The sequence below is a fragment of the Morone saxatilis genome, unplaced genomic scaffold, assembly GCF_004916995.1.
Source record: "Morone saxatilis isolate NCDOM2014 unplaced genomic scaffold, NCSU_SB_2.0 Contig17, whole genome shotgun sequence".
Lineage (NCBI taxonomy): Eukaryota > Metazoa > Chordata > Actinopteri > Moronidae > Morone > Morone saxatilis.
In genome coordinates this window covers 5,122,245-5,137,792 of record NW_023339729.1, presented here as the reverse complement: position 1 = coordinate 5,137,792, position 15,548 = coordinate 5,122,245, and the positions used below count along the sequence as shown (strand labels likewise).

At 38.0% G+C, this 15,548-nt stretch overlaps 2 protein-coding genes across 2 annotated transcripts in view; one reads left to right on the top strand and one right to left on the bottom strand.

Moving 5' to 3' along the window:
* The window catches only part of LOC118326537 (von Willebrand factor A domain-containing protein 7-like), a 14,685-nt gene extending 11,778 nt beyond the window's left edge, over window positions 1-2,907 (bottom strand). The window contains exon 1 of the mRNA XM_035659551.1: window positions 2,713-2,907. The gene's annotated coding sequence lies outside the window, so the exon portion shown is untranslated. The remainder of the gene's footprint in view (window positions 1-2,712) is intronic.
* A 3,000-nt stretch (window positions 2,908-5,907) lies between these two features.
* cabp2a (calcium binding protein 2a) overlaps window positions 5,908-15,548 on the top strand; it is a 20,071-nt gene continuing 10,430 nt past the window's right edge. Inside the window, exons 1-2 of the mRNA XM_035660857.1 lie at window positions 5,908-6,107; window positions 6,641-6,823. Of these exons, the coding sequence (XP_035516750.1) occupies window positions 6,048-6,107; window positions 6,641-6,823 (243 nt within the window). The 5' untranslated portion in view covers window positions 5,908-6,047. The remainder of the gene's footprint in view (window positions 6,108-6,640; window positions 6,824-15,548) is intronic.

Sequence of the window (15,548 nt, the reverse complement as noted above, 5' to 3'; positions counted from 1 at the left end):
CTGCTAAACATCAGCATGCTAGCATTGTCATTATGAGCATTTTGGCATGCTGATATTAGAATTTAGCTCAAAGTGTGCCAGTTCATGGTCCTCAGAGGGTGAAGCTTACTGACTTTGGTGATCCCTTTTCTCTAGGGCCACCGTGAGGTTGACATTAGTTAGAGGGGTTAAGGTTAGCCATAAAATGTGATACAGATGGCCCCCTTTTTGGATGAATTGCAACAACTTGGTAATCCTTTAACTTTCTATATAACACCATCATCAAGTCAAAATTTGCACTTTATGACAAAACACCTGCAAAATAAATAACCTCAACCTCAGCTGTACTTTGGTACAAACTAGCAATGTTAGCATGCAGACACATTTAAACTAAGATGGTGAATATAGAAAACAACATACCTGCTTAACAACAACATGTTAGCATCGTCCTTGTTGTTGTATTGCATATCACTTACCCCAGTTTTTGCATGTCTGCATTTAAATATTTTTGCACATCATTGCTTCACTCACTGCCATGAATGAAAATTATTTTTGTTTGTCTGTATTACTTTGTTATTACACTGAAAAATATTTTTTATGGACAGAAATGATTGGTCTGGTTTGTCACTTCTGTCACCTTTTTCATTAAAAAAGTTCACCAAACAAAAACTTTTAGTGAAGTCTGTTAGCATGTTATCATTTGAATCTTGTGCCCTCAAATTTCCATAGCAAACTGTAAATATAAACAGGAAAATACATAAGCTATGCACTCTCACAGGTTGCATTATCAAGCAACAGCTCAAGGGGTTGCAAGATAAATATGTGTGTGTAAATAAGTGACGGTAAGATGAATAAAGGGAAACAGATTTCTGCTGCACCAAATTAGGTTTATTATTAAAATTGTATTTAAATGAAACAAAAGAAAGGAGAACTGAATTTATTTTAATGGGCTCTAAGCCAAAAACTTTGGTTGCTATAGACTGGGAGTTCATGCTATGCAGATTTTAGCCACCAGAGAGCAGTATAGTTTTGATTACATAAACAGATGCGAAATTATAAAATTGGATTATGCTTTTCAGGTCCTGTAATCCAGCAGCACTTTAAACCTGAACTGCTGAACGTCTGACCACCTTTCTGTGTGATTGGATTTTATCATATCTGATAACCATTTTGATTGACTGTCTCATCACCGCCGTCGCAATTGTCTGGTTCCATCACACTCAACTGGACACACTCACACAGGCTGAGGTGTAATGTAGGCCACAGCAGTGTCGGATTACCGTGGAGGTAGTTGTAATTTGGAGAGAATATCGGAGAGTGAAGATTCATAATATAAAGACAGAGCAGGATTAAACCTAACGGGTCAGACTGATACAAAGCTCCACTTTCCTCTCAGTCATTCAGTAGATTCAGTAGATTATCTCTCTCTCTCTCTCTCATTTTGTCCCCCTCTGTATTCATCTACAGTATTTCTCATCTTATCATTTTTGCTGTGCAGTAATAATTTTTCTCTTTGAACTTAGCGGGCAAACAAAAACATCCTCAGCGAACTCAAAGTTACAAAAACAAAAAAATAAAGGACAAAAAGTGAAACGTGTCATTTAAAGTTAGCTCATATATAATTAAAGTGGAAGCTCTAACCTTTAATTCAGCAGCACTTCAATTGGCAGCTCTTAAAAAAGTAACTGTCATTTTTAAAATTTTGTTATGTCTGCTGTATATTTGGTTACAATATGTCTAATGTACAGTTTGGTGGCTATGCGAAAATGATTGATCCATTAAATTTAATGGTTTAAATTTGGATACATATAACAGCTTCTTTCTACGTTGGGGAGATCAAAATAAAATATTAACTTCTTTAAATTTGTGTACAGTCCGTAAATGAGGGAGTAATTGGAGTGGATGGAGGGGCTAGAAAATCCAGGGGGCAAGTTTAACAAAGTCATATGAGTCAACTGAATAGTCTTAATATTTCTTGGTGTGATTCATAAAATCTCTGTGAAGCGACATTAATGGAATGATATAGATGTAGTAAAGATGAGTGGTACTGACGTTCAACTACAGAAAAGAAAAAACACAAAGCAGGATAAAGATAATGAAACAGCAGAACAGTGAGAACATTGACAACATAAGATGTTGAAAACGATAAAGCCAGAGAGATTATATAAAGCGCAGTGAAAAACAGTTGGTACGGATGAGAGATAAGGAAAGAATGAAAGAGAGAGCTTTTGGAGGGACTGGTGGTAAGTATTGCTTTTAAAAGGTTTAATGCACTGCTACAGTACTTATAGTTGACAGATGCTGACGAGAGAATTAAAACGCATTGCATGTCAGTTATTTTCTGATTTGTACTGAAGTGTGCCCTGCATCCACAAAAAATTATGAATTGGCATTTGTAAAAATTTAAAATAAAAACTCATACGCATAAAAAAAGTTGTGTCAATGCAAATTAAATCAAAGAGATCAAACATCAGCAGCATTTCTAAAAATAGAGGAAGAAGCGCTCACTTACTGTTTGTTTTCTCTTATGACTAGTGTGAATCATTAACTGGTTCATACTTTACATTTTATCAGTAGAAAGTTATTTATAATTAAAGTGCTTTAATTAATGATTTTGACTGTTAAATGGAGGTAAACTTGTTAGTATAAAATGACACTTGCAGGCACTGATATAAAAGCACTTAAAACTGGACAAAGTAATAAATACACTTCTTGTTGTCATATTATACTTACCCCTGGGCTCCAAGGTAGGACCAGGATTTTTTTTTTTGCTTCAAGTCTGTGAAGAAATTCTAGTACAAAGTGTGTTCCTTGCTGTCAGATAGAGGTGGGCGAGGTTCAATTCCAAAATATTTGAAATATTTGAGGGAAGACTCTCTTTGTGAGCAGCTGCATGCAGGAATACTGTTCTGCTTTGTTACACCACATGAAGCAGCATGTGAATTTGTTTGCTGCTGTTACTTAAGGCTGTTTTAAAGGAAGTGGGAGTGAACTTGGTTAGTAAATTTAACCCTGAATCAAACAGTCACACAGTAGTTAGGTTTTTTAGTACACTTGTGACCTAAATAACTCTGATGACCATTTGTATGACATGTTAACATTGACACCTTTTCGTGTAATATATTTGTGTGCTGCCTAGAGGTGATAAGATAACTTTCCACTGTGATACTCGTTTCTCCTTTCCTGAGCTCAAGGCCGAGATGATTTGCTAACATACGTTACTATGTGTAGGGAGTACATGTTAGGCAATCATGTTAGCGTCACTATGTCTTTTTTAGTACAAATGAATAAAGAAAAAACAGACGACCCCTTGACTCTCTAGTGATGCGTTGCTGCAGCTGCACAGCTCACACAGGCAGTGTGTCCAGGGCTTAACTTGTTCACTATAACAGAAACTGTAACACTATGTCAGTGTCAATGTAAAGTTTACTAAAGATATCAGCACTTTGTACAACTTGTAGATTTCTACATATTGGTAGATTTGATCTATTGACTATTCAGTTCATGAATTAATGGAGCATTCGACGAATTGAGAGGAAAATAATATTTACTCTAGAAAAAACACTGTAGCTGTAGCCACAAGTGTCAATTAGGGCATGGTAACACAAACGAGTTAGAGAAGAGTCATAAAGTGATCGAACTGACTCAGTAATGTCCCTCACACTGCAATAACTATCCACAGTTGGAAGTTATTTAGCAAGCACTAAACTACAAATTCATGAATTTGTTTCTGATTTGTTCTTCAGTGAATAGTCACACACACACACACACAAAGCATCTGAAATAAACACTAGTAAATGCAGAGCAGCAGTGCTGTTACGCAGTGTTACTATATTAAAAACCACAGCTTACATGAATTTGCAGAAATATTTCCCCTCATCCTGACCCTTGTTGTCCAATCTTGCTCCATGTCCAGACATGTTTCAAAACAACACCCTTGCAGACATTCAAGCGCAAGTTTAAACAGAAAAAAATGCCTTTGGTTTATTATGTTAAGAAACATTTTCTGTGTTGTCAATGTTGTTAATTGCTAGAAACAGCTGAAGAGTGGCAGGAAGGGGGGACATGCAGCAAGGGGCAACAGTTCAGATTTGCACATTGGGCCACTGTAGCAGGGCTTGGCTCTACCAGGTGAACTATTTGGGCGCCCCTTATTTATCATTATTCTTGATACCTACTTAGCTCAGCTCTTGCTCTGCTGAGCACTTCCCTCCCCTTCTTTGGTTTCTTTTTTCTTTTTCTTTTCTTTTAGAAAGTCCTTTTTTAGACTCAGCTGTGCTGCAGGACAAGGTCTCTCAGCTGAGTGTTCCTGACTGCACCAGCCATCAGTATCGGTTCCCCTCAAGGATGTGTCCTTTTCCGTTTACACTTCCCCCTGTACTCCAACAGTTACACCTCTAGTCATTAGACCATTAAGCTCCTGAAGTTTGCATCTGCCACCACCCTCATCTCTGCTGGGGATAAGTCCAAATACATGTGGGAGACTGACCATTTGGTGACCTGCTGTGGACACAACAACTTAGAGCTCATTGCCTAAGGACAGCCACTTGCCAAAAACTCCAACCCTAACCCAACCCCAACGAGACAAACTGCAATCTTTCTCTCGAGTGCAAAACTAAGACTCTAAGCTCTCTCTGAAATGCACCGTCTCTCAAGAACTCACACATACAAACATGTAACCAGCAGTGCCGCCGACAATCATACCCTCAAATATTACTACAGTCTGTCCATTACAGAGAGAAGCATTAGCATACAGTAGAGAATATAGCCAAGCTATGTGATCCAAAAGAAAGTGAGATTTACATAGACACATACACATACAGATTTACAGCCTTCCTTTCTTGGATGTTAAATAACAGAAACTGAAGGTGAAACTCTTCACCAACTGCCTAACCAAATCCATTGAATTTAGTACGGTGGTCATCATTCGCTGGCAAGTACTGGGTACTTCTTGATAATAAACATGATTCTGTTTTTGTGGGTCCTCTTGTGGGGATCCTTTGCCAGACATTTCCAAAAATCGACACAATCCTATTTTTATCATAGGTCTATTCAGGAGGATCCTTTGGCTGAAAGTGAATACAAAATGTATAATAACCTGAATAAAGAAAGAGTTGTGTTTTTGTTACCTTAGAATGAGCCTTTTCTATCTACACGTTACAGGTCGCCTTCCATGGAGTCCCCCATGATAAACCACCATGTTTCTACAGTAGCCCAGAAGGGACAAACCAAACATTGGCTCTAGATAGCAGTGTTGAGTTTTTCACGTATTTCGCAGCCACCACGTTTCTCCTTCACGCATGGAAGGGAAGGGTGAGATGAGGGAGATTCAATGGAATCTATGGAATAGATACCACTAAATCCTACTCACTGAGCCTTTCACTTCCATTTAGCTGTAACTGTTCCTGCCCCACCTATTTTAGGAAGAGTAATGCAATTTTACACTAAATCAGAAACTTCTCAGAGTGACGTCCATGGTATGAAATACCATTGGCCGTGATATGTGTGGTATGGTATGTGTAGGAAGTGTACTGTGTGTGCTTACACATGCACTGCACAGGCCCATATGGTAAATGTAACAATGGGAAGCACTATAAAGTGCAGAGGATTGAGGACAAGCCTTCATCAGCATCGCAGCAACAGAGGAGATCAGAGAGACATGAGGAAATAAATAACGGATTATTGGAGATGTCACATACATGGACAGAAAATGATGTCCAGCTCAAATAAGACAAGATGTGCGTTCAACTGTCAAAAAAAAAATATTTTTTTATTTTTTCAATCAATAAAAAAGGTTTTCTTTTTTGATAGAGGCCAAGTTACCCAGAGTAGAGGTGGATAGAAGCAGGGAGATGAAAAAGTGAGTGATGGATGTAGATACAGGCAGAGGGATGAAAGAGGGAGAGAGAGGGATGAGAGAAGGAGGAGCAATAACATAGGAGATATGCCTCAGATTATCAACCAGTGTCAGATGCTCTAGAGACAGATAAAGAGGAGGAGTGGACAAGAGCGTGACAGGAGGAGAGACGAACAAGGACGTCTCTGTGCATGCAAGCTGAGCTGCAAAGATGACCGACACGAAAAGCGTATCATCCGTGGAAGTGCCAGAGGGGAAGTTAATGAAGAAGGTCAGTGGATGTACATGCCAAAATATGAGTTTGCAGGGTCCTAAATCCTGACAAGCCCAGCGTGATATACTGTGGTGACCCACAGGCCTGGCTGGCATGGACTCATTGTTGAATTGTTTACAACTTTCAAACTGAATTATTTGTTATTTTTTATTTATTCAAACATAATACCTTTTTAGAGAAATACTATGTGTGTAAGAAAGTAGTACTGAGAATTTCAATCAATTACATCGTTTTTCTGAAACTGACTTCTCTGAGTAAGGACAATAAAAAGGTTATATTCTAAATGTTATCTGTGTGAATGCAATAACACCTAAAGTAGGTGTGTGTCAACCTTTTTATCGGATTCCTTTCTTTCTAGGAATTTGGGTGCGTTTAATCTTGAAGCTTGTGTTAAATATAGTTCATTCATTTATTCATTCATTCATAATCTGCTGCATCTCTCACTCGGTTCTCTTTCTGTGGCTATTCAGTTTTCTGTATGTTGTATTTAGAACAAAATTCTCACTTCAACCTCTTTGTTTATCCTCCAGGGATCCATCAAGAAGAAGATTGAGTCACTGAGGCGATGGAGTTCAGCTAGTATAAAGAGGCCTCCAAAGCCTAAGACCAAGACCTTGAGTCTGTCTTCCCCTGTGGGAGACCCCGAAGAACTCTGGCTGCAAGAGGGATGCAGGAGAAAGCTGCGACCCATTGTCGACTCAGTCTTCGGACAGGTAGGATACTGAACTGGGCATTACATCTACCCCCAGTGTCTCTGTCTGAGTGCACATCTAAAAATGAGATGTCTGACTGACACACGTACACTATTTTGGAAATTACATTTTCCTTCTGAATGCTGTCTTAGAAATATATATATACAACAAACCCAGCTAGACAAACTGCTCTTCAATTAATGAATGAATGAACGTACAGCCTGAGTCTCTGAAGAGAAAAAGAGAGTGACTCACTGCTACTGTGAGTTTAAATAGCAATGAGCAGGTAAAGAGTGCAAACATGTGTTTGGCCTGTGAAAAGGACTCTTTATGTAAGCTTTATGTAAAGGTACCTTGTAGTTTGTGTCCACTACAAGTGATATGGTGCAATGTTTTGATGAGTGGGTCCCTGTTTTATCTCGTATGCACACACGCAGATACACATGCAAGCATACAGGTGACACTATACACAGTCCTGCAAAACTCCAACCTAGTCGATGTGGATGTTAACAATGCAGGTTTCATAATATTAAACACAGAAGCTTTGCAAATCTTTTATGAGGAAGGAAATGCAATAAACATGTTTGTTATGTAAGAATACACACCTAGACACAATTTCCTTCAGCATTTGTTTATGAGAAAACTCCACAGGTCTCCTTTAAATTTTTGGGTTAAAATATAAAAGAAAAATACAAACCAGGTGAGAAATTTAAAGACTTTTTCTTGCATCTTTGCATGAAATTAGCGTATGGTACCCCTGAATATGAGAATCTACGAATTAAAATTCCATGAAATAGTGTAGTTTTCTTTACTTTTGTACGTTTTTTATAAATAAGAATATGTATGCTCTTAACCGGTTAATCCAGAATGATTTATAGCACAGTATTACACAGATATTACAAGCAAGCAGCAATGAGGAGTGCAGGAAAATTAACCATTATGTTCTGACAATTATTAATTTGACCCTAGTGTGATCTAGAGGGACACAAACGAAGGATTTTTTTTTTCATTTCCAGTCAAGATTACTTTAAGAGCAACAAGATAAAGACATAATTAGATTTCTCATGGACTGACAGTACAATCACCTGATAGAGACAGACCACTGACTAGACCATGAACACATAGACACAAGCTGAATAAAACAGTGAAAGACAGTGTGTCAGAAAGAAAGAAAGTTAATTCTAAATGTCAGAAAACTGAGTGGTCACAGTGATACATGCAGAAAGAGAAGTCACTCTGAGTACATCATCAGAGTCTCTGCCTCTCTGACTGATTTCACCCTCTCACCTATGACTTCCTATAGAACATGAAAGCATATTTTATGGGAACATTTTAGTGCATTCAAAAATGCAAATCTGACAGAATGTGAAACAGATCTGAAAAGTTTGAAATGTTTAGCTTCAGAAACTATGAGTTTTGATGACAAGTCAATAATTATAATTGGAAGTTGGGCACTGATGACTTTATGTACTGTGTTTGCAGCATCTTATGTGAATCAGCATTAGGATGCATAATGTTCTTTAATGCTGACCACCTGGTGCTTGTGTGTCTTTGTACAGGAGAACAAACACACAGGTGTGTTAAATGTACAAATGAATGTATTCAGATAGAATCACGTAGTTCAGCTTTGCCTGCACAACAGCCTGAAGGGAAGGAGTGTTGTGGGTTTTTAAATTGAGATTTAAGTTCTCACGAAACAACACTTCTTGTTCTCTTGTTCAGCAACCGTTCCTAACTCAGCCCAGACTTTGTGTTTACATCGCCACTTGTGGCTATGAACTTCCCAGACAGGTTTGTGGTTTTAATGGAGCAAAGACAAAAGATTCTGTTTTTCATTTACAGATTGACTGAAGGGTTGGACTGGGAACAGAATTAGCATAGCCAGGGCTAGCACTAGCAGTATAACCTGCTATAACCATCGTCATTAGGGATGAACAAATCCACCGTTTTTTGTATCTGTATCTGTTCAACCAACTTAATTATCTCTATCTGTATCTGTACTCAGAATGGCCAGGGCTTAAACTGGACTAACAACCCTGAAACTGATATGGGTTGATCAGAAGTTGCTTTATTTTTTAGAAAAACAATGTTTTTGATCATTATAGTAAAAGAACAATTTACAGAACAGGTTTTAGTTGCTATATTTATGGCTTAATAGAAAACAGATATTAACACATTTTACTTTTTCAGTCCTTTATTAATTTTCATTTTTGTTTTTGATTTGTGCTCCACTCTTTGTATTGATTTCATTTGGTTATTTCCTCTTTAACCCCTGACATAACATGGATGAACAGATCCACTTGAAGGGGGAGCGGGAGGTGAGGATAGTCTATACCACTTCCTGCACCAGTCTTACAGTATAGGCAGCCTGTTGACAATTTTGGGACTGTGTAACCCGGGTGGTGGCCTTGCAGCCCACTAGGTGGTCCAGCCCATCTGGCAATATCCAGAATTGCCAGATTGCCAGTCCGGGCCTGAGCATGGTGTCTTTTTTTAGCCTTTCCAATAACAGTGTAATAAAATGAATTCATGTTTATCTCTTCTGACAAAAACTGTAATCAGTAGCATATCAACATAACTGGCTTGCAGTAACTGAGTGCTATTTCTGAGCCCAACAACATATCATTAGGGAACTACATTAGGATGTAGGGTTAGCCCACAGATTACATTAAAGAACAACCCTGTTCATGACTCGCCCACTTACTGTGTAGTATTTCCTCACTGTCTGGTACCGGATCCTGGGTGCTAAAAACTTTTTCTCTTCCAAAAAAGTCAGAAAGCAAAGTGAAATATCATTCTGATGTTACATTTTTTCATACACTTATCATACTATTTACCTGGTACAAAGCTTCCCAGTCTTTTAGCATGACATCATGTATGTAGCTGTCAACTGACCCCTTTACAAGATTCTCAGTGTGTAGGATTTAGTGGCATCTAGTTTCAGCTTGCAGCTAACTGACCACTGCTGGCATCTGTATTTGATGCCCTGGGGCTGTAAAGTGAAGGAGAAACTACAGTGGCTGCAAAACTCATGAAAAACGCGAAAGGCCCTATCTACAGCCAGTGTTTGGCTTGTCCTTTCTGGGCTACTGTCGAAACATGGCGGCTCAGCATGGCGGACTCCATGGAAGGTGACCTGTAAATTAAAACGGCTCATTCTAAGGTAACGAAAAGATATTGATTATTATCGTCAGGTGATTATACACATAATAAAAACATACATATGAGTATTATATTCCATTTCTCTCAATAGATCCTCCTGAATGTTACGCACTGGACCTTTAAATAAAAAGTCTGAGAAGAATGTTTTCAACCAGCTTATGCAGCTGACTTTACCTTAATTATCTAGCTGATACATTCTTCCAGCAAAATCAACAGTTGTCAGCTAGACATGAGAACCCTGCTTTCATAAATCAAGAATTCATTGTTTAAAAAAATACAGAGAAATTTCAGTGGTATATCTGACATCATTATCATTTTAAACTGAGAAACTGAGAACAGAAAGCATGACTTTCATGACTTAACGAATGGGTTTCACTGTTGGCTGTTTGTTTACAATCACATTGATGAAGGGTCCACTGAGAAGAAAGGGATCGCGGTCCTGCTGTGTTTCTTGTGTTCTGTTCTTTTTTCACCCTCTAGTTCTCATTGTTCAGATGAGTCATCCATACACTCAGCAACAGATGGAGTGAATGATGAGAATCTGAAGGGATGGAGGGAGGGCCGGGATGAGTGCTGGGGAGTCATAAAGAAAGAGAGAAGAGATTGATTGCGGCGAAAAGGGAGATTAGAGCTTAAACGAATAAGAGGACAAGACAGTCGGTTCAATCACTTATACGACATCACTCAAACTACAGGGAGTACACTCGAGGCACAGGGTGCGTTTCTATGAACTCTGACACATTTCTTTGACAGATGCAGCACATCAGACAGTAAATTAATGGTTCAGTCAGAATCCGTGAGAGATTTAAAGTTAAAACTCACAGTGACCTGCGTGCTAATCCAACTTTAATTACTCTGCTTAATTTCTAACTATTAAATGCGGAACATGGCTCATAAATCAGCTTATTCACAGGAGCAGGTTATTTACTGAGTGGGCAAATTAAACATCTGCATTATAACATAGTTTAACATGAGGACAATAAATTATTGCAACCAATCATATTTGACTGTATGTATGAACATGCTGTTACTGTTAACTCAGTATCTTCACATATATTTTCCATGATATAAACTACGTTGTCTTATTTTCTCTACTTTTCCATCTATGATTCCTCATCTTTCTTGTGTATGTGTGTTCATAAAGTTTTATAACTTCTGGCAGTCATTCTGTGAATGGTCAACTAATGCACAGTAGTTGTATAGACTGAAGATGTGTCAGTATATCAAAACTGGTCAACATCTTTTAAATGAGATATGGCTTTACTTATACCTTTTTGTCCAAATTTAGGTGATGAACAGATGCGTCCTTTGCAGCTCTCAGTACCACATAATCCAATCCATAATGCTGGTGAATTTATTTAAAGAAGCTTGACAAGCAAATAAAATATATTACTGTATATAGCAACAAGTCCCTGGAATTAAACAATAAAATACATCGCTTGTCCATTCCCTCTAGAACGACAGATAAAAGTGTTTTCTGATCTGACTTATCAGCAGGACAACATCATTAGTCTGCTTTAAAACAAGACAAGAGTGTTGGTGGAGGCGTATTTTCTAAGCTACCGCCAAGACAATGAAACACAATCCAAGAAGTCCAGTTTGAGTGACAAATCCATGAGTTTGTAGGCAAAACACAGCATGCCAGTTTATAATACTCAGGGACAGTATTATAAAACCATTGAACTCTTATCACAGATTATTCAGATATTTATTAATTTCTTAGATAAGCTAGTAAAGCGATGTGAATCCCCCATTAACATTAGAAAGGAATGTGCAGTTGCACGTATTTGATTGTGCAAAGCAGTATCTTGCTCTGGTGATGCAGCATTGCAGTCCAATGACCCTGCATTTCTTCTGCTGGATATTTTTTCCTGTGATAAACTCTCTAAACTCTCTAAAACACATTCTTTATAATGAGTTATTTACTGCTCCTTTACTAAAGTTACATTTTCAACCTGGATTTATGAATATTTTTACACTGTGGTTTAGCTATTTTAGGATTAAGAATCTGAATACTTCTTCTGCTGCTGCAGATAACTGCTGCATACCCCCCTGACCTGCAAGTAAAGAGTGTGCTACAGTATGTAAACCTGATGTGCCGGAATACTAGACCAGATCTTTTCATTGTTCCACACAATTGTTGCCAAAATTGGTGCCAAATGAGTACTAACCATGGGTACATGAAAAATCCAAATACATTTCAAAAACTGTTGAAAATCCAAAAACAGCTGAATGCATTAAAATCTCATGATAGAAGGAAACGTGAGATAGTCAGAAGATTTGGGGAACTTGTCTGCAACCTTATAAAGAGGTTTTGTCACGCATACAAAAAAATGCCTTTATTTTTTTCTTTTACCAACTAACTCAAAACCGCCCCATCAGAGCATTAATTTTAACTCACAACCCAAAAAGACCAGCAGAACTGGGTTATCTGTTATGTTGCAGGTAATAGTCCATTGTGTCTCCAGCACTGTACACGTACATGTCGGTACATGTCTAACTGCTAACTGTTTTCTCCTTGCACATAATTCAAGTCAACACAAAATTATTAGCACAAACTGAATAGAAACATGCCTTATAAAAAAGGCACGACAGTACACTATTTATTATTTTAAAGGCACAGGCACTGATATGTCACATAAATAGTTAATTGTCACATTTTCTGTCATCAGTCCATTTTATGACGAATCCTTTATAATCCAGACCATTAACATGAAAAAAATCTGTGGTGGTCTTTTTGTGCCTTTAAAAGTGATTCCTGTTGCATTTATTCTCTGATTTCTTTTACAAAATAAAATATTTTTGCCAACCAGCATTTGTCAATCTGCCAGTCCTGCACAGGAATGAAGTAGTGTAAATGTTTATATTATAAAATTCCTCCACAGAATTTATATTTTGGCACAAAATGCATTGTTGTCCACTGAAATCGTAAATTATATTTTGTTATCTCATCTACAAAAAAACATGGAATTTACTTTTTACTGTGCATACAAAGCAATTAAAACAAACAAGAGCAGCTTTAGTAGACAGATTTAAAAGCGGGTTAGTTGATGGACAATTTCTACTGGGCAACCCTTCACAGCAGAAGTTGTGTCCTCTACTCATGGATAGAGAAAAAGAACACACAGTTCCAAGCTTTCAATGACTTTGTGTCCCTTTATCCTATTTTTCCAATCTCTAATCCATAGGACCTGCAGGACCTCAGAGAAAACTCCAATCTAAATAAAGTTGAATAAAAATATATCAACAAAATCTGGACAGGTGCAAAAGGCATTATCCTCCTTTTGGGAATGGGTAAGTGGGAGAGAATGAGAGCAGGGAATGTGGGACAATCCAGACAGCCATATGTGGTTGCAGTCTGTAAAATCATGTTAAACTGAAATCCTCCACTGACTGTACTAGCACTTTTCCCTTAAATGAACTACTGCTGTCGGGATAGGTAGTCCAGAGTTCAGGTCTGATAATGGTTTCACTAGGCATTACTCAATATATAATTAAATAGGTTTAATATTTTATGTATGGTTTTCATCGTTCTTTGTTGGGGCTGATCTCACTCTCAAAATGTTTCTGACACACATTGTGTATGAAAGGCTGTTGAATTGATGGTAAATACTGTATCGATCTCTGAAATAGAACGGATTTTATTTTGAACAAAGCAATACTGATGTTGAATCAAAATCAGCTTCTATCTGTCAATGGATGGACTGGACTTTTAAGAAGAACTTACCAAATCAAATCGTAATATGATGGCAACTTGTGTCCTAAAATGTTTTGCCAACTTTCAAAATTGTTTGTTCCACTTAAATTTTCCCAGTCAAGAGCAAATTTTTCCGATTATTCCACCACATGAATGCAGTGTTAAATTAACAACCTACAGTTAGTTTTGCCCAGTTCATGTTTCAGCACAACCAACATCCGGTTTAATCCCCACCATTTCCAAGTATGGATAATTTAGTTGGTTGAACACATAACGGTTTATTCGTATCCCTAGTCACTACAAATGACCCTTTTAACATTACCTATATTGATATTAAAAAATTGATAAGTGCAGTTTTAAGAAAAGGATTTTAGAATTGTGACATCTTGTGGGCCTTGCCTCCAGGACTAATTCATCAATTATATTTCAAAATTTTGTGTTTTTGTTACATTCAGTGTCTGTCTATACAGTGCTGTTTTATAAATGTTTGTATCTGGCAGGTGATTTCAGTCTCGTAGCTCTGGGCTACGTTAGAGTAGCAACTCAAACCAATCTTAACTCAGCTGGGTTCAGCTCAATTCACCTCCGCTTGATCCTCCTCCTTGCAGCTCATCTTGCAGATGTCTTAGCAGATAGACTGTGCAAATTCATTTGCCAGAGAGATCAGCACACATTCAAGGTCAGAAGGCGTTCTTCAATGTATGGACAGCACAGAGTATACAGGCAAAGGCTGAATGAAGGGATAAGCCCATCCCTTACATTTGGGTTCAAGTTCTGATGTCAAACAGGCTTCTGTACGAACCACAACAGAGTTATTACCCATTTTTAATACACTGGGATAATGGAACCAACCTTGAGGGAGATGTTGTAACAGTCTGATGATATTATCTATGCAGGCTGGAAGTGGTGTGTAGCGCCAATATGATGATATGATATGGCTGAAGTTGAGTATCTGCATAGTTATAATTTATAGGTCACCCTGTTTGCCTCATTTGAACTGATAAACTGCATTTGCGATAACTTTGTGTTTGTATGTCAACCATCTATAAGCATCCAAATTCACACACCATTGGTTGGTCACACAAATGGACACACCCTGTCTCAGACAAATGTTTTTCTCCTTTCTATGTGCATGTGCTTTCCTGCATGTACATGTGTCTATTTTTTAATGTGTGACCCTATCTGTGCAAGATATCTCCACTTAATTCCACCCTAAGCCATTGTTGCAGTTAAAGGAAGCATGATGACATGAAGCTGAAACATTCTGTGCATGTTTGTGAAATATATAATGATGGGAAACAATGCAGGAAAAAAGCCCAGGACTGAGGCTTCCATTTGCTAATCTGGTGGGTGTCCAGCTGGATCAGTGGGCTAAGGCACATACTATTATATAACTGAGACACTGTGGACGCAAATCCTTTGTCACAAGTCATGTCATCACTCTCTGTGCTCTCTGCTTAATAGATTCTCAGTGGAATTTTTTTTTTAATTCCCCCAAGTCCATACAAAGGTCAGACTGCAGGGTCAGGTTGAGAATCATGTCTGTGGAGCTGGTAGAGATTCAGTGATTGCACCATCGGGGCTCGAAATCAGGTTTTTCAAAATCTCCCCAGTCACAACTTCACCCTGCTGTATCTCTCCTCTCTTTTCTGGTGAGTGTGATGTCTAAAAACACTCAGATGTTCCTGACATCTGGTGGTGGTGTATAAGTATTACATCTGAGCAAGTTCATCTTTTCATTGGAGCGATAAGATGAGCTTTGCTGCACTCTTCCAGCGGAACATTGAAAGTGTAAAGTGTCAGAAAGTTGCTCATGGGTAAATCTTGATTCTTGCAAAATTTCACAATGAATTAAAAAGCGTGTATTTTGTTTTATTTCCTCTCATC